The sequence below is a fragment of the Vombatus ursinus genome, unplaced genomic scaffold, assembly GCF_900497805.2.
Source record: "Vombatus ursinus unplaced genomic scaffold, bare-nosed wombat genome assembly UNPS02014768.1, whole genome shotgun sequence".
Taxonomy (NCBI): domain Eukaryota; kingdom Metazoa; phylum Chordata; class Mammalia; order Diprotodontia; family Vombatidae; genus Vombatus; species Vombatus ursinus.
The window spans coordinates 2442039-2466989 of record NW_020954546.1 but is presented as its reverse complement, the minus strand read 5'-3'; the positions used below and the strand labels follow the sequence as shown (position 1 = coordinate 2466989).

Here is a 24951-nt window from a genome sequence, read left to right as displayed (position 1 = left end):
TTACCTTCCACATAAATTCTTCTCATCCCTATCCCTCAAATATACAAGGTAGTACCACACTATTGGCAATGGTGTGGCAATCTACAATCTGCCTTGCACCTTGTATTCCTTCATTCCTCCTTGAGGGGCAGATCATTCTTGTTATGTATTTTCATGGGAGTTCCCCTGGGTTATGTTGAATTCTGGTATGAAACATGAAAGAGTGAAACTTCATCCCCTGAGAAGGGGTACCTTGTGTCATCAGGCTCATCTTCTTTATCCGTGAATGAGCCTGAGTAATGGATGTCTAAGGTCTGAATGTGTACTGTGGGAGATGTGTTGGTGTTCAGGGAGATTTCTTAGTTTGAAGGAAGGGCACTTTCCAGTCCTTTGTCCTCCTGGTGTGTTCTGAGTTCTCACGCCTGTAACCTCTGCACGGCTTGCACCTCAGTGGTAGAGGCCTTTCTCAGCTGACTGGAGTCAGCAGTTGTCTGGTCTCATGCGTGTTTGTGAGACAGAGGCATGGGCAGATGCACTGTGAAGAAAAGCAAGCTCCCCGAAGTGACGTGGAGCACACTCTCAGCAGATTCCACTGTGGAGAGAGCTTGGGTCTGTTGCATATGGAAAGTGTAAAGGCTTAATGTCCTCATTGTCCCATTATACCTGAATAGCCCTGGTGATAGGGCTCTGTACAGAATCATTGTATACTTAGCTTCTTCTGAGACTGCCTCCAGAATTTGACATTAAATGACTTTTTTTTTAAGGTCACACTGGTAGCAGAGTAGAGACTCAAGCCCAGCTTTTTTTTTTTTTTTTTTTTTTGGTTAGGCAGTGGGGTCAAGTGACTTGCCCAGGGTCACACAACTAGTAAGTGTTATGTGTCTGAGGCCGGATTTGAACTCAGGTCCTCCTGACTCCAGGACCTGTGCTCTGTCCACTGTGCCACCTAGCTGCCCCATTCAAGCCCAGCTTCTATAACCCTAAATCTAGTGCCCTTTGCAATGCCTCATGCTTATCTGCTGGCTATGAAGCCATCATGATTGCTCGGAGACTGAGCTGGCAGGGCCTATTATGTGGGTAGGTAGTGTGTCCTCAGAATTGTGATAAACCCACTGCCACTTGGGAGCAGGGTTGGGTAGGTATGGAAAATGGCTGTAGGAACTTCCTTTGCCACCTCCTGCAGGACTTCCTGGTCCTTTGGCATCTCTCACAACCCCTGATGTACCAATATACATTCTGGCCTATGTTGGGCCACTGCAGATGACATAGTTTATCTGGTTCAAATCTGGGCATCAGATGGTATGCCTCCTTGTCTTCATGTGACTACTGCCACACATCCTTTGTGATAGCTCAGCCATACTTCTTCTGGTCCTCCTGGTCCAGATATATAACTCCATTCCCAGCTTCTGCAATGGTCCGTTACCCTCTGCTAGCATAATCTTGGCTCCTGATAGGTACAGGAGAAGGAAAACAACACCCAGTGCTCATGCCAGCAGGACGAAACATAGGCCTTTTACCAATGTAATAGACTTTTCTGGTCGGTTATTGTTCTAATAGTGTGTCTGTGCTAGGCCCCTTCAAGATAATGTCAGACCTCCAAGGTACTTAAAAAAAGTTTTATTTATGACTTTTTTTATACCAGATTCATCTGATAATATGCCTCCTGACACAAGATATTAGTTACAAAAAATTACTGTCTTGCAACTAAGAAAAACAGACAAACCCAACTGGCACAGATCTGACGATACATGCCACTTTAGTCTCCTACTAAGTGAAAGGGAGGTTTGCCTCGTCATGGATCCACTGGAACCAATATTATTTATTTCATCTGATCTGAGTTCAGCTGCTTTTTGTTGTTTTCATTTATGTTGCTGAGTCATTGTGCATATTGTTGTTCGGGTTCTGCTTTAATCTGCATCAGTTCATGCCAGTCTTCCTATATTTCTCAGAATTCTTCATATTCATTGTTCCTTAAGGCACAGTAATAATTCCATTAATTCATGTACCATAATTTGCTTAGCCATTATCCAACTGATAGACTTACACCTTGTTTCTAGTTTGTTGTTACCAAAAAAAAAGTGCCACTATGAATATCTTGGCAAATACCAAACCTTTTGTTTTTGCCTTTGATCTCCTTGGAGTACATGATATGGTACTGAATAAGTAAATTACTTTAGGAGGAATTGTCATTTTTATTATATTGGCAATGGTCTACCTTTGAGCAATTAACATTCCTCTAATTATTTAGGTCTGTCTTCATTGCTGTGTAGAGTGATTTGTAGTTTTCCTGTAGTTCCCATGTGTCTGGTAGCTAGACTCCTAAGTATTTTGTCATTAATCATAATAATAGCTAGTATTTATATAGCACTTTATTTAGGGTTTGCAAAATGCTTTACAATTATTATCTCATTTGATCCTCGCAGCAACCCTGGGAGGAGTTGTATTATTCCCATTTTTCAGATGAGGAAACTGAGGCAGACATAGGCTAAGTGACTTGCCATATTAGATAAATAGTAAATGTCTGAGGTTGGATTTGAGCTCTGGTCTTCCTGGCTCTAGGTCTAACACTCTATCACCTGGACCACCTAACTTCGCCCTTTTAGTACATTCTGTAGTTATTTGAAATGGAATTTCTATTTTTTTTTTTTTTTTGCTTTAAGCTGAGTTTTGTTGGCAATATACAAAAATGCCAATGAATTATGTGGATTTATTTTGTATCCTGTAACTTTGCTGAATTTATTAACTGTTTAAATTACTTTTTAATTGACTTTTTAGGGCTCTCTAGATGAACCATCATATTATCTACAAAAAATGATATTTTTTTCTCTTTGCCTGTATTTGCAGCTATAAACTTTCCAGCCTTGAAGGCTACTAGACCTGCTACTATTTAAACCCACCTCACCACTTCCTTTTGTCTGTAATCCCAAGTTAATTTGTCTATGTTTTAGCGTGAAGAATTAGTACTGCTCTGTCAATCACTAGACAGAAACACAAGACTACAATCAGCAGACATAGAAACTACTTGCTAAAATACTCTAAAATCAATACTCTCTTTGCTTGCTAGGCCTATTAGCTGCTGCCCACTCCTGTTATACTTTTGATATACTCCATAGTATGCTAGTATCATGCTATATAGATATAGGTGGATCATTAAATATTTGTTGAATTAAGGAATGAGTATAGCAGAAATTGGAAAATGTATTCTACATTAAAAGGTATTCCATTCAGTGTGAAGGAAGACGGTACGGCTCCCCTCAGTCTATGTTTGAAATTTGTATCTTGGTAGCACACTGTGATCCTCTGGCAACAATAAGGAAAAAAAAAACCTTCTCCAAAACAAGAGAACTTCAGAAATTTGACCATATTTTAAAAATAATTATTTGCACCTGTGTGTAGTTTAGAATTCACACAGCCTCAGGGCAATTTGGAGACAAGGGAACCCCAGGGTGTGCTTAAAACACAGAGAAGAAGACCATACTAGGTCTTTTGCTAAACTTTCTTTTCAGCAGACCCCAGGAAAACAGACCACCTCTAAAGAAAGTAACACTGACATCTGTGTGAATGTATCTCATGAGTAGGGTGGTATCAACCAAAAATATAGTTATGGAAACACAAATGAGATGTACATAAATGCCCTGGAAGCAATGCTCTTCTAGTACTCTTTGGGAAAAAAAAAGACAACTTTTTGGAGGAAGAAGTAAGTAACTCTTGCCAAAATTTGCTATAACAGTTTTATTTTTATCTGAAATTTGGTACCATTAACCTTCTGGTAGGCTTCTTTTCTCCATACTTGCAGTGGGGGAAAAATGCCAGTTTCTAGATGTGGAAAGTGACGAATGTCATATTCATTTAAAGGCTTAAAATTCTCCTCTAGAATAACATCCCATCGTATAGCAGTTTCAGATATTACCCCTAAAAGACACTCAGACTGAATTTTTGCAGCCACAGGCAAACATTAAAGGAGAATCCAGAGGAAGAGTTCTTAAAGGTGGATCTTAATGGATGGACAGGGAAAAATAGTAGCAAACAAATCATATGGAAAGCTTGGGCAAGAGTTCCCTTCTGCTGTACAGATAGTACTGATGTTGCTAAGTTCCCGTAACATTGGGAAAACATTTTTGATCTCAATATAGGCTGCTTTTAACTATAGATTTCCCTCATGACACCATTTAGTGAGGTATGTAATGAAAAATAATTACCATGTTTGGTTTATACAAAATTACCATATAAAAGATATATTTGCCGTAAAATGTTTTTTCTTTTAATTTAAATAAAATGTTTTATTCATCATTACTCCTCTCCTAGTCTTTATCACTTTTGTTTTCTTATTAAGAACTGTGATTTATAGGCTGTACTCAGTGTTGGTTTAAGTCAAATTTTGAAAAAAAACCAATGACCTATATCTGTACCAATATGGTTTTCTTTCAAATGATACTAATTGCAGAATTTTTGCCACTGGACAAAATGCTGGTAATATTGCTTCATCGATACCTAAGTATGATTTGTATTTTCTTTGGTTTAAACTCTTTGTTAAGGCAGTATTTGTACTTTCCCTTTGCATTAAAAGGAGTCTCTTTTTCTTTCTTTATAAAATGTAAGTTAATATTTTCGTATTTAAAGGGGAAGTACATAGCAAACATTAGTACTATTATTGGTTTTCGAGTAATAATGAATTACCCATTTTACTTAGAGATAGCCTGGTGTACTGAATGGAGGGCTGCCTTGGTTCTAGTTTTGCCCCTGACATGTATTAGCTGCGTGTCCTTGGGGTAGTCACTTACCCTTTCAGCACCCCAAGTAATTTTTTAAGGCAACAAGTGACAGAAAAGTTGCTGACCTACACCAGTGTTGGGAATTTTTGCACCAGAAATTCCCCATACCAATGAAAACTCAGATCTGGATCAAAAAAACCCCTTAATTACTCAATATGCATGGTTATTGCTGATGACAAAGAGCATGTAGATATACTGTACATTAAAACATTATGCAATCTCTGACATAAGAAAATGTTTGCATCCATTTGGATGGCTTTAATAATGGTGATTTTATGGCAATATCATTGTAATAGGGTCTGCATCCGAGGATAATAACTGAAGGCTTTGAAGCAGCAAAGGTAAAAGCACTTGAAATTCTGGAGGAGATTAAAATAGAGAAAGAGATGACCCGAGAAATCCTTCTAGATGTGGCTAGAACATCTCTCCGTACGAAAGTTCATGCTGAGCTGGCCGATGTATTAACAGAGGTATGTGTTAAACTCTTTGCTTGCAGCATTAGCATTTTCTCAAGCCACCTTTCAAATTATCACAGAAAGTTTATTATAAATTTAATAACTATTGACAAGGGCAGATAACCAAGTAAACATACAAAAGAACTTCTGGAATCTTATATAAAACTTATTCAGGAATGTTTGTTGTTATTGTTATTAATTGTTCAGTCACGTATGACTCTTCGTGACCCTGTGGACCATCGCGTACCAGGAGTTTCTGTCCTCCACTGTGTCCCGAAGTCTGTCCAAGCTCATGGTCCTTGCCTCTGTGATACTAGCTATCCATCTCATCCTCTGCAATCCCCTTCTCTTTTTCCTTTCAATCTTTTCCAACATTAGGATCTTTCCCAATGAATCCTGTCATGTCATTATGTAGCCAGAGTGTTTAAGCTTCAGCTTTAGTATTTGACCTTCCAGTGCATAGCCCAAATTCATTTCTTTAAGTATTGTTTGATCTGATCTTCTTACTATCTGAGGGACTCTCAAAAGTCTTCTCTAGCACCACAGTTGAAAGTATCGATTCTGTGGTGCTCAGCTTTCCTTATAGTCCAGCTCTCACAGCCATATATTGCTACTGGAAAAAGGTGTCTAATAGAGTCTCTGCCCTGCTGCATTTGTACTCCAAAGCCAAATTTTTTTTGCCTTTTATTTCAATCATCTTTTGATTTCCTACTTTAGCGTTCCAATCCCCTGTGATGAATGTGACATCTTTTTTTGATGTTGTTTTTAGAAGATGTTGTAGGTCTTCATAGAAGTGATCAACTTAGGCCTCTTTGGCATTAGGAGTCGGAACATAGACTTGTATTAATTACTGTGCTGTTGAATGGTTTGCCTTGGATTCAAGTAGATATCATTCTGCATTTTTAAGATTATACCCCAGTACTGCTGTTATAACCCTTTTACTGACTATGAGGGCATCTCCATTTATTCTAAGTGATTCTTGCCCACAGTAGTATACATGGTGATCATTCACCCATTCCCATCCATTTAAGTTCACTGATACCCAAGGTGTTGATAATGTTTGCTCTTACCATGTCTTATTTGACCATATCCAGCTTATCTTGGTTCATAGATCATACATTCCAGATTCCTATGCAATATTGAGCTTTCCAGCATTGGACTTTCCTTTCATCACCAGACACAACTGTAGCTGAGCCTCCTTTCAGTTTTGGCTCAGCTGCTCCATTATTTCTGAGCTACTTGTAGTTGTGCTTTACTCTTCTGCAGTAGCATGCTGGATACCTTCCAACCTGAGGGGCTTATCTTCTGATGTCATATATTTTATAATTTTAATACTGGGGTTTTTGTGGCAAAGATGTTAGGATGGTTTGCCATTTCCTTCCCCAGTGGGTCACCTTTTGTCAGAACTTTCCATCACGACCTGGCCGCGTTGGGTAATCCTGCACAGCATAGCCCATGGTCTCATTGAGCTACACAAGCCCCTCCACCATGACAAGGCAGGGATCCAGGAGGGGATTTAAGAACGTAGAATCAACACATTGACACAGCAAGTAAATGCATTTTTTCCTGTATCCTTTTCCAAGTCCTTCTGAGGTTCTGCTGTCTTTGGTTTTGAATTTGTTTTATTCGTGGATAAGTATGTATGTAGTTCTCGTTCTCCTCATAAGAGGCAGCAGCGGCTGGGAGGACCAGGAAAAGCTTGATGTAGAAGGTAAGCTTGATCAGAGTTTTGAAGGAAACAAGGGGTTTTAAGAGGAGGAGGTGAGGAAGGAGTGCACCCCAGTTATGGTGACAGCCAGTGCAAAGGCCCCGAGTTGAGAGATGGAGGGTCATAGATGAGGAGCAACAAGAAGGCCAGTTTGGCTGGATTTGTAGAGTGAATGAATAGGAGGAGTGCATGATAATTAGTGTCAAACAGAGGAATTTACATTTGATTCTGGGCCAGTAGGGAAGAGCCGCTGGAACTTATTGAATAGAGGAATTGATATCAGCGGACTTATGCTTGTGGAGAATTGTGGAGGATGGGTTAGAAAGGTTAGAGCCTTGAGGCTGGGAGACAGTTAGAGGGCTATTGCAATAGTTCGGGAGGATGAGAACTTGAAATGGGATGGTGGCTGTTGATGCAGAGACAAGGAGACAGATGTGAGAGATATTTTGAAAGTAGAGACCACAAGATTTGGCAACTGATTGGATTGTGAGGTGAGTGAGAGTGAGGAGTTAGGGATAATACTGAGATTGCAAACCTACGTAATTGGAAGGATGGAGGTACCTTTGGCAGAAATAGGGCAGTTTGGAAGAAGAGTAGGGTTAGGGGGGATGGGTGGGAAAGATAATGAGTTCTATTTTTGAATATATTGAGTTTGAGATGAGAATTGGGGTTTGAATCCTGGGTCTGTCATTATTATCTGTGTGATCTTGGACAAATTGTTTAACCTTTCTAGGCCACACTTTTCTTATCTGTAAAATGAAACAGTTGGACTTTATGATCTCTAAGATCCTTTTCAGTTCTAAATCTTATGATCTTGATATGTTACTAATTAAAGTTAGGTTTCTTGGTGAGTATAGGGTCAGAACAAAAGGAGTTGTGTGACCTTAAAGTCATAGCATTCTCAAACTATGGTAGTCTAATAGTTTGCTTTCCTCTGTGGTATTACATTTGCTGAGTGAACTGGAATACACATTACAGACTGCTCCAGCAGATCAGATTAGTGTTGAAGAGAGCCTGAAAAAGTCTTTCTACCCAACTATCCTGTTAAAATATTCTTGGTCAGTTATTAAAAATATTTCTTAGGTGATCTCATATTATTTGTTAGATTACAGATTATTTTATGTCAGTTACATTTTAGAGTGTCAGCCTAATCCCATCAGTAAACTATCTCCAAATCAAATTTTTGGATTATTTCTGAGAGAGTTAGTGTACTCTAATAAAGTGAACACTGGTCTAGGAGTCAGATGTCCTGGATCTTAGTCCTGGATCAGCTCTTAACTTGATGTAGGACCCTGGACAATTCACTTAAACTTCTTGTGGTCTCAGTTTCTGACCTCTAACTGAAGATGCCCCTTCCAGCTCTAAAAGACTATATGATTGTATATCTCTATGGCCGGTCAGGTCCTCTCCATTTTTTGTAAGGTCTTCTTAGCAGCAATTAGAGCAATGCCAATTGTTGAGTTTGTATTTGTATTTTGGGCTACAAATTAATTTTTAGGCATGTAACCCTCTGTCTGTTTACTACAGGGTGTAATAGAGCCTATATATATATATATATATATGTATATAGTGTTCAGCATTTTTATTTTTGCATCTAATCTTGTGTAACTTGGAGGGGAAGTAAGGGAATAATTGGGGCAATGGGTTGTGATTTAAGAGTCCAAATTGTCTCATGGTTGTATTTGTTTCTGTTATTATAGGAGGTGGTAGAATCTCTTTTGGCCATTAGAAGACCAGGTTTTCCTATTGACCTTTTCATGGTAGAGATAATGGAGATGAAGCATAAGTCAGAAACTGACACAACGTAAGTCGTATAAAATGTTGATAAAATATGGCCAATATTATATTTAGACAAATACCTTCTTCAACTTGACTTCAGTTAATTTTATATTTTACACTGAATGTTAGAAACATTTTTTTTTGCTAGTCCCCTGAAAACCAAGCTGTTTTCACATATAGATAGGAGTTAGAACACCAATAGTTTAGAAATTTTCCAATTATTTTGAGCAGATATTAAGAAAAAAAATCATGTGCTTAACTTTATTTTGTCAGATTGAACCATATAACTTAAAAAATAACTCTGTGGTGATATTCTAGTAGTTAATGTGGTCTCATTCAACTTGGGTCCTACTTGAATGCCTTATTATGGTGTGGAATTGACCATGAGTTCATGAAGACTGTGCCAACACTTTGAGAGTTACACTGGCAGGCCTTTACAGACTGAAAAGACCTTGAGTATGGGCCTGGTGATAGACTATCTGTCACTCGAGAAGCAATCTTTTTTAAGACTGGAGCAGTTCATCATGGGGTTGGTCCCATGGCAATGTAAGATGTACTAATTCATTGAAGGGTTGCAGTCTGAATCAGTGGAGGGAACGAGATTGATGAGTCACAGATTTTGAAGTGAAGTAATGTCATTGTGCTATGTTAAATAAAATTCTCTTTAAAATGTTTATGTTAGATTTGAAGTTGAGATGACTATTTAGAGGGTGCAGCAATTATGTTATGGATGTTACTAATGAAAAGAACACTGGACTTAGGGCTGAAAGAGCTGAGTTCCAGGCCTGGCTCTTCTCATTTCCTAGCCACGTGGCTATGAAGCCAGATTGAAGATTTGTCTCTGCTGTTTATAATATGTATGATCTTGAGCAAATCACTTAGCCTCTCTAGGCCTTAATACCTTCATCTTTAAAATGAGCGGTCAGACTAGGTCATCTCTGTGATTACTTCTAGGACTAGATCCTTTCTGATCCTTAGTTTCTTCATGTGACAAATGGAAATAATAATATGCACACTAGCCTTCCTTAGGAGCTTGTTGTAAGAATTAAATGGCATGTAAAAGCATGTCAAATCTTTGGTTTTTTGAATTTTTATATAATGTGAGATATCATCATCATCATCATCACTATCATCATCAGAATGTATTTAGTATGTTATATCCTAGAGTATTAAAGAAGGAACTGAATTATTTTACCAGGTTGATCAGAGGGCTTGTTTTAGACCACGGTACTCGTCATCCTGATATGAAGAAAAGAATTGAAGATGCTTTTGTTCTCACTTGCAATGTATCACTAGAATATGAAAAAACGTAAGGAGTTGTTTTCTCTTTATAACCTAATGAAAACTTAGGCTTTTCTTTCTTCCTGAAAATCTTTTTTCCTTCCCATTTCTCTTGCATTTGCTTGTTTGCTGCTGTGTATATGTTTACAATTTTCTTTGTTCTTTTAGAGAGGTGAACTCTGCTTTCTTCTACAAGACTGCAGAGGAGAGAGAGAAATTAGTAAAAGCTGAAAGACAATTTATTGAAGATAGAGTAAACAAAATAATAAAACTGAAAAGAAAAGTCTGTGATGATGAAAAGAAAGGATTTATTGTTCTTAATCAGAAGGTGAGAATGAAATTTTCAAAATGTAAGTATATTTAAATGCTTGTAACATTCAACTTGGCAATGGAGAATGCTTAAATCCTACTTGTAATTTCTCTATTTGATTACAGGGCATTGATCTATTTTCCTTAGATGTCCTTGCAAAAGAAGGTATTGTGGCTCTTCGCAGAGCTAAAAGAAGGAATATGGAGCGGTAGGCTTGGCATATAGATAAAATAATCATACATTCTAAATAATTTAGTGCTGGGATCTGGAATTATTTTACACTTTTGGGTACTCATTTTAGCTTATTCAGCAACATTTATCATTTCTACAAAAATGTAATTGCCCAAAAGTTTCCTAATTCAGGTAGGAACGAAATATTATATTGTTACAATTACAGAGGTCTATAATAGGGTTCTGAATAGTAATAAATGAATGAGTTATCAAAAAAAGGTTCTTCAACCCCTATAAAAACTTTTTTGAAATGTATCAGAGTTTGACAATTTCCTCAAAACTGATTTTTTAAAATTAATTTTTTTAATCATCAAAAATCTACCTTTTCTACTGTCTCCCCCACCCCAGCACTTTAGAAAGAAAAATAAACTTCTGTTTACAAACATATAATTAAGTAAAACAAATTTCTGCATAGGCCATGTCCAAAAAAATATCTTATTCTACACTCTAAGTCCTTAACTTTCTATGAGGAGATGGGTAGCATGTTTTATAATGAGTTTTCTGGAGTTGTGGTTGGTCATTAAGTTAATCAGACTTCCTAAGTCTTTCAAAGTTGTTCGTTTTACAATATAGTTGTCATTGTATAAATTGTTCTCCTGGTTCTACTTACTTCAGTCAACATCAGTTCAGACAAGACTTCCCAGTTTTCTTCGAAACCATCACATTCATCACAACACAATAGTATTCCATCACATTTATATGCCATAACTTGTTTTGTCATTCCTCAATTTTCTTGATAACTCTTTTAGTTTCCAATTCTTTGCCATTGAAAAAAGAACTACTATAATTAATTTTGTACATCCTTTTTTAAGAGTTTGTTTTGCTTAGAACTAATCCCTCTCTTAAACTACTCACTTTATTATTTCCTCCTCTCTCCTGTTTCCCATTGAATGAAGTGTATTTCTGTACCCGACTGGGTGTGTGTGTTCTCTCTTTTAATAAGTTCAGAGGAGAGTGAGGTTCAAGTGTCACCCACTCTCTCCTTTTTTTGTGTAGAGTCTACTTGTTACACTGATTCTGTGAGATAATTTCTCCCAACCTTCTTCTCCCTGTCTCGCTGTAGTATATTTACTCTCCCTCCCATTCCATTCTTCTTTTAAGATCAAGACATAACAGAACCACTCCCAACCTTTCTATTTAATTAGACTCCCTCTATGACTCCCATTGGTGATAGGATTCAGAGGAGACAGAAGTCTCATCTCCCCGTACTAGAATGTAAAAAGTTTACCCTTGTTTAATCTCTTATGATCGTTTGTTCATATTTACTTTTTATGTTTCTCTTGACTCTGTTTGAATTTTAAAGTTTCTACTCAGCTCTGGTCTTTTCATTGAGAAGGCTTAGAATCATCTATTTCATTAAAAGTGCATTTTCCCCTGTAGGATTATACTCAGTTTTGCTAGGCAAGATATTCTTGGTTGTAAGCCTATATCCTTTGCCTTCTGGAATATCATATCACAAACTCTTGGCTCCTTTAAAGGAGTGGCAGCTAAATTGTGTGTGATCCTGGCTAAAGTTCCTCACCACTTGTATTCTTTCTTTCTGATTGTACTGTTTTTTCTTTGACCTAGGAGCTCTGAATTTTGGCTGGACATTTTCATTTTGGGGTTTCTATCAGGAGGTGACTGGTGGATTCTTTCTATTTTCACTGCCTTCTGGTCCTAAGAGATATGGGCATTCATCTTTTATGATTTCTTGAAATACAATGTCTAGCTAGGCTCTTTTATGGTCATGGCTTTCAGGTAGTCCATTGATTCTTAAATTATCTCTCTTGATCTGTTTTCCAGGTAAGTTATTTTTGTTTTGATATACCTTACATTTTCTCCTATTTTTTAAAGCCTTTTGACTTTGTTTTAACATTTCTTGTTGTTTATGGAGTCATTGTTTTCTAATTTTCAGGGAGTTTATTGCTTGGTCAAGGCTTTGTACCTCCTGTGCCAAACTGTTAATTCCCTTTCCAATTTTTTCTTCCATAACTCTTATTTTTTTTTCAGTTTTCCTCTCTAGCCCTTTCATTTAATTTATAAAATAAAAAACAAACATTTTCAACTCTTTTAAAAACTTTTGCTTTAGCTGTTTTGGGAAATCTAGTTGAATTTGTGCCCAAGTTGTGTTTTCCTTTGTGTCTTTGCTTATAGATGTTTCAGAGTCATTCTGTTCTGCATTTTTGCCTTGAGTTCCTTTCTCTCCATAATACCTCTTTTTGTTGTGATTTCTTTTACTTGTTTGTTCTTCCAGCCTGACTTTGGGCTTTATATTAGGGCCCTTCTGGAGGGAAGGTCATTTCTGGTCCTGATGCTGCTTTCTTGGACTGTTGAGTATTATATTATTTCAGGATCTCAGGAATAGCTCAGGCTGGAGATTTGCAAGCTTACACTGCTCCCAGAGTGGTGTGCTCCAGAGTGAGGTCTGATTTCTGACCTTTCTGGTCTGAGCTCTGCAAGTTCTTGACATAGGTCTGGGTCTGAGCACCAGGCCTATGAGCTGGCCCCATTTGGAGTTCCATTAGACTGCTCCTGTAATACTTCTGCAGGCTCAGGGTGTCAGAACTGAAGGCTCCCCTTTGGTCTAGGATTCATGTACTGTATACTTAAGACTGGTCTAGAGGCTGGAACTGAGACCCTGCTCTGTTCCTGGGGTCCTAAACACACAGATGTTGCTTGCTTCTGAGTGTACTCCTTCTTTATTATATAACCTAGGGCCCATTACCAGTCCTTACCTGAAATGCTACCCCTAGCTGCAAATACCTTTCAATAATCTCTGGGTCTGTGAGCAAGAGCTGAGTGGTAATCAACAGAGCTTCTAGTTTACACCCCTTCTGCACCCTGGACAAATTTGGCCCTTCTGTGCTGGATATGTCCTGGTGCAAGCCTCTCCTTGAACCGCAGTGCTCTGTGCTATGGTTCTTGGCCAAATCCCATCACCAGGGACTGCCGACTTCTTATGTATCTTCCTACTCTGGCTGCCTTCCTATGTGAACCTGGGCTGGAAAAATAATTTACTATGTTGTTGTTTTTTTCTTTAATTCTTTAATTCCTTATTTTTAATTTCCCAATCAGGATTTGGTCTGGTGCATTTTCTAGGTCAGTTTGAAGGAATTGTTGGTGGGGAAGGGGGCAGCCTGACTGTACTGCTTCCAGCTACCTTGCCACTTTGGCTCTATCTTCTCCTTAAAACTGAATTTTAAAGCGTTGTGGCAATGTTGCCTTATTAGCAGTATGATTTCGCACTTTTAAGATGATTAGAACATTTTTGGGAACTTCCTAGAACTAACTAAAACTTTGGTAACATCTATTTCAGCCTGACTCTTGCTTGTGGTGGGATTGCGATGAATTCCCTTGATGACCTCACTCCAGATTGCTTGGGCCATGCTGGACTTGTTTATGAGTATACATTAGTAAGTATTTTTTTATTTCTGTAAATTTTTGAATACTGATCACGAAACTGTCAAGTTGTGCAGTTTGAAATCTGCACAACACAGATATTAACATATACAACTTATTCATGTAACTTTTGGTTGTGTTCACATACAAGAACCAAATGCTACTTTTAATACTTTTATTTACGTCTAACAAGAAGAGCCACGTAAAGTTTGTGCCTATGATGAATTTTTTAAGTTTTGGGGGAATTGCATATATTTCATAACCATATGGAAGAACATATGTGACATCTTGGCTATGCTTTAGGGGGAAGAAAAGTTCACCTTCATCGAGAAATGTGACAACCCTCATTCTGTAACCCTGTTGGTAAAAGGCCCAAATAAGCACACACTCACACAAATTAAGGATGCGATCAGAGATGGACTGCGTGCTGTCAAAAATGCTCTTGATGATCGTAAGCTACCTTTTGTTTTGTTCATGAACTCCTTGAAGGCAATTTTAAAGTAATAAACCCACTGAGAGACAGTGAGATATCGTAGAGATAGAGATCTAGTCTCAAAACCAGGAAGAACTGGGTTCAGGTCCTGTCTCTAATACAGCCTGGCTATGAGACCCTAGGCAAGTCAATTGATTTCCTAGTACTTTAGGCTTCTCAACTGGCTAAGATGCTAAGTTCAAAGAAAGTTCTGACTTGCATTGGTAGAAGGTGTTTCTTTACCTGGGTGTTCCCTCTACCAAGAAATCATAGGTCTAGTCCCTATTCCTAACACTAAGAAATCTACTATGATACTGTGGTATCCTGTATGCCATAAAGTGAGACACCAATCTCAAATCAGTACTTTCTATTTTAATGATGGACTCCTTTTTAAATTAGTGTGTAGTTATGAAAGGCACGTGAACATATTTTAATGTATTTAAAATTGCCTTTTAGTTCTTTATAGTTTTTCAAAACACTTTCCCCTACTGACTCTCATTTGATCCTTTACAGCCACCCTGTAAGGGAGGCCAGACAGATGTTATTACTATCTCCATTTTATAGAGGAAGAAAGCAAGCCAAGCTGAAGTTTAGGAGAAGCTGTGACATGGGCAGTGTTCTGGAGCAGTCTTGGTGCCAGGCCTCTCGCCCTGGTTTTTCTGACTCCACACACAATGTTGTTTTTACTACAACATTCTGTCATCACAGTCACTTTTGAAGGAATCGTCTCAAATCATCCCAAATCAAGAATTAAAACTGACCACCAGATAGCTTATCTGCTGTCTTGACATGATAATGCAAAGTATCCTTAAGAGAGAGTGAGAGAAAAAGGAATAAATCAGTCCTTAAGAGACACCACCTCTGAAACTTAATCATAGAGAAGACACTCTGAAATAAAGCAGGATGGCTATCTAGATGTTTCTTTCAGCCTCAGTTATGAGGGAGTAAACAATGAAAGAGGAAAGAGAGGGAGAGGTTCTGTTTGAAGTCCCTTGTCTGTACCATGTTTAATTATTTATTTAACTGCCTCTACCTTTAGAGCTCCATGAGGCAACCTCGTAATCACTGAGCTGTGAAACTTTAACTTGTCAGATTTCTGTGCGTATTTAAACACCATTCAGATATCTGTGAAAAATAGCACACACTTGACTACGCTAATTGCTTTCTTTTATATTTTTTCTGCATGGTATGTCTTGTCAATCGTTTCTTTTCCTTTCCAATAGACTGTGTAGTTCCGGGTGCTGGTGCAGTTGAAGTGGCAATATCTGAAGCTCTTGTCAAACACAAATCCAGTGTCAAAGGAAGAGCCCGCCTTGGAGTCCAGGCTTTTGCTGATGCATTGCTCATTATTCCAAAGGTGTCAATCTATCCTGTTGGTCAGAGGAGAGGTGGCTAGAAAGATGCTTAAGTAATCATAGGGTATCTCTAATAGCTGGCATAATAAAAAGATACATGTATTTACTTGCATTAACTCACAATTTCCCTCTTCATTTGCAGATATTTTGCTTCTAAAATGGGGGAAATTATGTGGTGATAGCTGTGAACACTGTGAGGAGCTTCATGAGGGAGGGTAATTTCTCTCCTGGGAGGCTTCTTAGATAACAACATTGGAAGTTCTCTTCATAAAGGGTTCAATTTGAAAGGGTACTGATAACCATAGAACTCTTATCCTCTGTTGGCCAGAGCTGAGGTATCACCAACTTCAATTTCTCTTTAGCACTGAGGGGTTCAGGATGTTTAGCCTCCCCTCCTCTGCCCCCCGTTACTAGCCCAGATTTGTCAGGGACAGCTATGACTTGAGATGCTGTTTTCATTTCTACAGAAAAAAGAGATGCCAGATTTCTTTTGAGAAACAGAAGAAACATAGAGGAAACCTTCTTTGCCACAATTTGGATTCAAACCACCACTGGGAGACATATGCCACCCCTACCCCTTCTAATAAATTATTTTAGGTTGAATTCAGACTTTACAAGGAAATCAAGTAAAATAGCACGCCTTTATTCTAAATACTGCAAAAACTGTCCATTATTTGCAAAGCCCTGAGTCAGAGATTGAACTCTCTTCCCTCATTAAACAGCAGGAATAATAAATAATGGTCTCCTGGATAATACATGTCTGTTAACATGGCTAAGATTTATTATAGGAAGCACTCAATATCTACCAAAAAAGGGAAAACCATAGAGGGGAGAGGAGCTCTTGAATTTCCCCTTCAGAACTTGGAGTAATGGGTATGCGCTGAGTGAGTAAATATGGAATAAAATTTATTGTTGACAGACTTCACTAATCCTGATCTTTTAAACCATTATCTGTGGATTTCACATTTATTCCACACAATTTGAATAAACAAAACTCTGACTCTTGTCTTGAGGGCACTGTATCTACTGTACCCTCCCCACTGGATCCCACTTCCCCCACTCTCCTCTGACTTGGGGCTGAGAGGAGGGCCTGACACATTCTTTTTTTTTCCCCCACTACTGCTTCCAGACCATCTTTCTTGCCAACACCTTTCAACTACCTTTTCTCTTTGGAAGTATGTACAATTCATTTTTGCCAACCTTTTCTCACTCTTGATGCTTCAGACCTCTCTTCAGTCCCTGCCTCTTGGCATCAGGGTGTGGGGGCGAGGCTGTTGGACCTGGAGTCAAGAGACCTGGGCCCAAATCCTACCTCTTACTAACTCTGTGACCATTGGTGAATCACTTAACCTCTCAAGGCCTCTGTTTCCTCATCCATAAAACAGGATAATAGTGCTTGCATGACTTACCTTAGAGTATTGTTAGAGAAAGTGCTATATAATTGAATTAATTTTATTATAGTTCCTTTCTACCTTGCTCAGTTGAGATATTTGTAAAGCACAAATGCCTTAGCACAGTGCCTGGCACACAGTAGGCTCTTAATAAATGCTTGTTTCCTTCCTTTCCTTCCATTTTCTGTTGGCATCCTCATGTACTTCATTATGCATATTGATGATTCTTCTTAACAACTGAGCATACAATTCTTCACCTCCAATGACCCACTCCAACCCATTTCAGCAACATGTTAGTATGGTCACACCTTAGACTTCACCATCTTGGAATTATGACTTCTATGAGATCCTGACTATTGAAATTCCAATTTCTGGCCATGGCTTTCTATCTTTCCATTGTTGTCACACTAAATCTCCTCTCACTCATCTTAACCTATACCTGTTCTCCCAAGCTGGCTTCACTAGCTGTGATGCTAGAATTCCTTGTTCCTCCAACCTTATTCTATTTCTGGCCTGCTGAGCTCTTTGGGTAACTTCTGTCATCAGGTTATTTTTCTGTTCCTGTTTCTGGATTGTTGAGTATTTTGAGAAGTCATGAAATTGAGCTGATTTCACTCTCTACAGATTGATGGTACACAATCTCTGTTTGGCCCTTATAGCTTCTGGACCAGTTTTCTACTCTGATCTTCCAGACTTCCTGTCTCATTCCCCACAGTGACTATTCCAAACCTTTTATTTTATCAAGTCTCCAACTGCATGCCTGTACCTCAAAGTTAACAATAGATGGCTTAGTCTTTTAACATAGTGATATTTATACTATTTGACATGAGAAACCTTAATTCCCTTCTCTCATTCCTGAAATACCTCTGCATCACTATCTTCTTTCTTCTTGTTCATTGTGGTCATTTAAGAGGTAGTCCATCAGCTCTCTATGACTCCTCATCCTCTTCTTTATACCTCTGTGGTGAATGTTCCCCAAAGGTCTGTCCTTTGTTTTCTCTAACTAGGCAAATGCATTCATTCTCAAGAATTCAGCCACTGCTGTTATGCAGGTAATTACCACTTCTCTTGTCTTGAGCCCTCTCCTCTCTTCAGAGTTCTGCACTTGTATTTTCTTTAAATTCTGAATTTTTGTAGACAGCTTTTGCCTTTATATTTATTTTCAAATATGTCCCATTCCTATACCCTATCCTGCAAACCATCCCTTGTAACACCAATAAAAAAGAGGAGAAAAAACAGTTCAGCAAAAGTAACCAATATCCTGGATCTGGTAGTGTATGCTGTATTCTCCACCCATAGTCTCCCACCTCTGCAATGGATAGAGAGGGGCTTAGTGTCTCTTCTTCAAGGACAAGCATAAGCAGATATGCACTGGCAGGACTTTGGTGCTTGGATGTCTCATTGCTACCTCAGACTCAGCCTGTCAAAAAACAAGTTTATTATCTTTCCTCCTGAATGTTTTTCCTCTTGACTTCACTCTTTTTGTTAGTGACACCAGGATTTTATTCACTCTCCCATTATATATCACTTCTTTTTTAACACTGGGGACCAGCTGACCTGTCTTCTTGCTGTTTTTAGTATATACGTTCTATCTCCTGGCCCCATCCCTTTGCACAGGCTGTCCCTCATTCTTGGAATGCCCTCCCTCTTCACCTCCACCTCTTTGAATCCCTACATGCCTTCAAAGCTCAGCTCAAAAACCACCTTCTATGAGTCCTTTTCTATCGTCCTAGCTGCTAGCACCCCCCAAAACGACTTGGTACTTACTCTGTGTATACTTTGTAGTTATAGGTATACTTGTTCTTTCCACCTAATAGAGCGTAAGCTCTTTGAGGGCTTTCATTTTTGTTCTGTATCCTCCGTGCCTAGCACACAGTAGGCTCTTACTAAATGCTTTTGGATTGATTGATTCATCCTTTCACTTCTCATATTCAAGCAGTTTTCAGTTCCTATCAGTTCCGTCTCTACTGTCTCTCATACTCCTGTCTTCCTTTCTCCTTCACACATCACTTTCATCATCAGCTGCCCAGATTGCAATAACTTCCTAATAGGTCTTCCTGTCCCCACTCTCTCCACCCTCCAATCTGTATATGCAATTGCTAAGTTAGTATTCTTTATACAGAGATGTAGTCATAGCTGTCTTCAGGAGGTCTTAGAAATGAGTTTATTTTCTATGCCAGTGTTGTCTTTTGCTGTCATCTCTGCACTTGGCAGTCAGTCAGATGTTTGCTGACTCAGGTGCTTTCTGTGCTCCTTTGATCTTCTTAGTGTGGCAATTAATTTACATAGGCTGAACTTCTGTATCAAAGTATTATAGATGTTGATGTAATTTTAGTTGTTCATTTCCCGTTTGTCATGACCAGTTGTTTAAATATTTCAGTGTTGAGTTGTTTCAATTGTGTGACATCTGTTTCTTCTTCTTGCTTTTTACTTATTCTCATACTTGCTTGGATAAGTCAGTGGTCTGACCGTACACAGAGAGATAATTCAGGGATAGCTCTACCTGTTAAAGTAGAATCAATTTCAGTTTTTGTTATATTAATTGGTGCTTATCATGTCCAGAGCCTACAGATTTTTTCCTTGAAGAAAATGTTCATAATGTAAAGGTGTGAGGTTTCTGTGGAGTCTCTAAGTCTTCCTTTTATTTCTTCTTTTTGAGCCATGCTTTCCCATATATTTCTCACCATTCTGACCTCTTTCCACCTTTGTGTTAAAGCCATCCATTGTCAGAGTACTTAGTAATTTAATTTGGAGGGTTTATACACTTTCCTGTAGAATTTTTCTACCTCTTCATCCCCTGCAGCTGTTTGTTGGTTCATAAGCTACAGTTATTTTTATGGTGGTCTTTTTGTAGATATTTGCCTAGAGGACCACAATTCAATATGATCAAATATTCTGTGGAATAATATTTCTAATTGACTTTGTATATATAATAAAAAATAAAACCCAATTTCCCATTCTCTTTCCTTATTACTCAAAGGAATATCTGTAAGCCAACCTTCCTTAGCTACAACTTTATTTTTTCTTCTGGTTTTGTTGATAGTGAGAATGTCAAGATTGATGATTCAGCGCCATTGGTGGTCATTGGACAAGGCTGTCACATTTAGAGTATCAACATTTAGAGTTATAGATTGCCCCAAAGCTGATCTTACTGCCCTCTGTACCTTCCTTCCCCACTTTTGCCACTCTGCCTCCATGACTGCAAAATTGGAAGGAGGCTGCACAGGACTGGGAGGCATTTTGTATTTTAGTTTGCTTCATAGTTTGCCATGGCCCAAGATGTCATCACCAAGTGGTCATCCTATTGGCGACAAGGCCCTTTGTCCATAGTGAAGCTAGTCCTTAGAAAACAGACTCCTACTCAGCTCCTTGACAGAGAAGCGATGAACTCAAAACGTAGGATAAGACCTATTTTTGTACATGGACAATTTGGGAACTTGCTTGCTTTGATTATATGTATTTGTTACAGTGGTTCTATTTTGTTTCCAGTTTTTGAGGTGAGGAAAAAAAGGTGGGGGAAGGAGGGAAGTGGAGCTAGGAAAAAGATTCCACCATTCCCCACCTCCAAAGAGAAGAAAACTGAAAAAAAGTCCTATGGAAACATATAAGCAGGAATTTACATACTTAAAAAGAAAAGCACACTTTATGTAATGGAGATTTGCAGTATTATGCACAATTCTCTCTTGTTCTACAGTATATACAGAAATACTTACATTGTGCTTATTAATGGACAAATCTAAGCCTTTTCTCATTCATCATCCTTCTTAACCTCTGTACAGCCTTTGGCATTGTTGACTTCTCTCTCCTCCTGGATTATTTCTCTTTTCTGCGTTTGTTTTTTGTTTGTTTGTTTTTTTTTTTAACATTGCTGTCTCTTGTTCCTCTTTCTTCTTGAATGACTGCTCCTTTTCTGTCTCCTTTATTGGACCATCATATCACAATCACTAACTGTAGGAGTTCCTCAAAACTCTCTTATCTAATTATCTCAAAACTTCTCTTATCTAATTTGAGGGTTGTATCATCTTCCATGGGTTTAATTATCATCTCTATATGCCATGGGATCCTGAGCGTCAGTCCCATGTCACACTCACAAATCCAGTCAGTTGCCAAATCTTGGCATTTCTACCTGCAGCTCTCAAGTCTGTATTCTGAATAGTTAGAAGCCACCACCCTAGCCTAGACCTTCATTACCTCTCTCCTCAACTGTTAAAATAGTCTCTTAATTGTTCTTCTTACCTCAAGTCTCCCTTCATTCCAAGCCATCTTTCATATATCTGACAACTTAATATTTCTAAGGTATTGATCTGTCCATGTCACTCCCCTGCTCAAGAAGCCTCAGTGGCTCCCATTGCTTAAAGAATAAAATAAATACTTCTCTGTTTGGCTTTTAAAACTCCTAATAACTTGGTTGAACTACATTTCTTTAGAATTAGCGTTACAATCTACGATCTAACCAAAGCAGCCTTCTTGTAGTTCCTCCCATGTCTCTGGTTTGTACTGGCTGTCTCTCATGCCTGGGATGCATTCTCTCTTCATCTGTGTCTCAGAAGCCCTAGTTTCTTTCAAATATTGCTCGAGTCACTTTCTACATGCGTCTTTTCTTCATCTCCATCAAACAACCTTGTACTTATTTTGTATATATTTATATAGGTACATGCTGTCTTCTTGATTCTTTCTCCTCTCTGGGTTTCCACGACACTGCTGTATCTTGTTTCTTCCAGAATATAAAACTCCTTGATGATTTAGACCCTTTTTATTTTTGTCTTTGTTTCCCTAGCTGTGTCCCCTGGTACATAGTAGGCACTTAATCAATGTTGTGATTAGAGCCGAATGGAAACTTGGTGTTTATCTCATTCAGCCTGAAGTATGGATATCTTCTTGAACTGAGGAATTGGGTTTCTAAAAATAGATATATTAAGATAGTATTTTTTTAATCTATCCTTCATAACTAGAGAACAATGACAAATTTTTAATTTCACCACTTGACATTCATATATATACTTTTTTTCTTTATATATTAAAGGTTCTTGCTCAAAATTCTGGCTTTGATATCCAAGAAACACTAGTAAAAATTCAGGCAGAACATGCAGAAACAGGAAAACTTTTTGGTGTAGATTTGAACACAGGTAATGGAAATGTACTGATCATGAACAAAATCATTAGCTACTAAAGAAATTCATTTTAAGGCAATGTAGTAAATTGTCTCCCAGAAACTTTGCTATGTTGTTTTATCATTATGATTTTCTTTCATGTAATTTTTTAATTGTACCTATGACTTGCTCTTTAATCAACTCATTACTTAGGATTTTATCATTAAGATTCCATCTGAGTCTGTCTTTTGTTTGTGCTCCCTGAATTCATTTTTTAAAAAAAATTACATTGTGGTCTGTAAAGGATGTGTTTACTATTTCTGTCTTTATCATTTATTTGCAATATCTCTGTGTCTTAATACGTAGTCACTTTTTGTAAATGTTCCATGTGGTACTGAGCAATTTGTATTTTCTTTACCAGTCCCATTTAGAAAATGCCATATGCCTTTAAGCTCTGATTTGCTAGCAGTTTGTTTAAATATGTATTTTCTCTTTTGCTTATCTTTCTGCTGGATTTGTCCAGAACTTTGTCTTCTGCTGCTATTGTATTTACTGTATGTCTTCTTGTATTGAGTTATTTCTTCTTTTGTGACTTTAGACTCTAGGCATTTGGAGGATATTTTAATATTGATATCAGCTTATTGTCTATACTTTTAGCATAATGTAATTTCCTTTTTTACCTTTTTTATTACTGTAAATTTTTGTTTTTGCTTTGTCTGATATCTGGTTTCTTTTTTTGTTCATTTGATACATAGTAGATTTTCTTCAATCCTCCCATCCTTATTTGGTGTGTTTCTTGTCAGAAATAGATTATGGGAGTTTTGTTTTCTTATCCAATCTCTCAGTCGTTTTTAGTTTTACTGGCTTGTTTAACCCATTCACATTTAAAGTTATCAGAAATAGGTCTGTATTTTTTTCTATTTATCTCTAATATTGTCTTTTTTCCCTTGGAATAGGATTTTTTCTTCCTCTCAATGTAGCAGATTTTATATGGGAGTATGTTTGGTTATTATTTAGTTTTAGCCTTTTGGAAGAGAGAACATAAATGTATGACAATAGTGTTAAGAGACTTTATTTTACTTTCTAGGTGCACCAATACTACCAGCAGAATCAGGAATTTGGGACAACTACTGTGTGAAAAAGCAGCTCCTTCATTCTTGGTAAGGCTGGATTTCTATGAAGAAGGGGGAAAAACTTTCATGATCCTATTTGATAGCTTTTTTCTTTAAAAAAAGAATTAAAATTTTCTATGAACTTTTCCAGTTAGATTCAGAAACAGAAAATGTGGTATTTTTGAAAAAAATTGATATTCATTCTTAGATTATGCCATATTTTTCCAGTAATTTTATTTTTACCTCTAAGAAAAAAACTTGGTTTCCCTGTTCATTCAATAACAAGCATTTATTAAGTACTTACTATGTGCCAGTCATTGTGCTAAGTACTAGGTATACAAAGAAAGGTAAAAATAGTCCCTCCCCTCAAGAAACTTACAATCTAATGGGAGAATCTTTAAAATAATAGCATTGCTAAATCACTAATGAATATATATGTACATATACATATATGTTCATTTTATATATATATATATGTTGGAGAGAGAGAGGGAGAGAGAGAGAGAGAGAGAGAGAGGGAGGGAGAGAGAGGGAGAAAGGGTTGGAGGGAGGGAGGGAGAATATCAAATAAATTACAGGGCTTTAAGTTCAGGCTCACAGGTCATGTTGATAGAGGTACTTTAAACAAGAAAATAGGGACAGTATTTCTATTTTTAATAGCTTGCACTAGCTTTGGCTCACAAAAACCTTATACTAATAAAAAGTGAAGAATGAAGTTCCCAGTGTAGCTGAAGATTGGTAGGGGGAGGAAAGATGGGTTGGTGTGCATCACTAAATCTGTCATCTGTTTTTTTAGCACAGTGATTGCTACAAACATTCTCTTGGTTGATGAAATTATGCGAGCTGGTATGTCTTCTCTCAAAGGATGAATTGAATTCCAAACCAGCCTTGGGAGTCGAGTTTCAGTACATCTGTGCAGCAGTTGCCCATATATTCCAATACATTCTGAATTTTTACAAATAAATGCAGTTTTTTTGCCTTCGTTCGTTTTAAACTAGTTCTAAAATATTTTTCATGGAAATTCATAGAATGAAAAGTGATTATGTTAAAGAAAGTGTGATAACAACCTTAATTGTAGAACTCAAACCTCCAGTTGAATAACACAGTGTCCAATATGGTGATTACAGTGTGGTGTGGTGGAGAGTTCTGTGCTTGGAGTAAAGGAGAAAACTAAGTTTAAATCCCACCTCTGACATTTACTAACCATGTGACCAGGGTCAAATCACTTAGCCTTTCTGACTCTCAGTTTGCTCATCTATAAAATGGGCTATGATAATACCTTTAATAAATACTTCAGGGTTCTTGTAAAGATCAGATGAGATAATATGATAATAACTATCATCATCATCATCTTTATTATTCTTACTGAAATGAGTTTACATACCATAATCATTGATATTGTATAGGATTCCAGTTGAGAGTCATATGGCTTCTTATTTGGGATTAGATTTCCTCTACTTTCATTTTAATAGCAACAGTTGTTCTGTAATGTAGTGCCATCACTTTCTCTTCTAAATGTAGAAATAGAATCATAAAATATTAGAGTTGAAAGGAACATCATAATTTGCCTGGTATAATCGCCATCTGAAACACGAATCCTCCAGGGCATACCCGATGAGACTCCTCCACTTGGAA

General features: G+C 37.7%; 1 protein-coding gene across 2 annotated transcripts in view; it reads left to right on the top strand.

Annotated features, from left to right (window-relative positions):
• LOC114043177 (T-complex protein 1 subunit zeta-like) overlaps nucleotides 1–24310 on the top strand; it is a 37874-nt gene extending 13564 nt beyond the window's left edge. The window contains exons 4-14 of one of the 2 annotated variants that reach the window (XM_027862184.1): nucleotides 5048–5221; nucleotides 8615–8718; nucleotides 9892–10002; nucleotides 10143–10302; nucleotides 10410–10492; nucleotides 13814–13910; nucleotides 14200–14347; nucleotides 15592–15725; nucleotides 22138–22240; nucleotides 23292–23364; nucleotides 24113–24310. In XM_027862184.1, the coding sequence (XP_027717985.1) occupies nucleotides 5048–5221; nucleotides 8615–8718; nucleotides 9892–10002; nucleotides 10143–10302; nucleotides 10410–10492; nucleotides 13814–13910; nucleotides 14200–14347; nucleotides 15592–15725; nucleotides 22138–22240; nucleotides 23292–23364; nucleotides 24113–24185 (1260 nt within the window). In that variant the 3' untranslated portion in view covers nucleotides 24186–24310. The remainder of the gene's footprint in view (nucleotides 1–5047; nucleotides 5222–8614; nucleotides 8719–9891; nucleotides 10003–10142; nucleotides 10303–10409; nucleotides 10493–13813; nucleotides 13911–14199; nucleotides 14348–15591; nucleotides 15726–22137; nucleotides 22241–23291; nucleotides 23365–24112) is intronic. The other variant, XM_027862185.1, reaches the window with a different exon arrangement.
• Nucleotides 24311–24951: the final 641 nt, after the last annotated feature.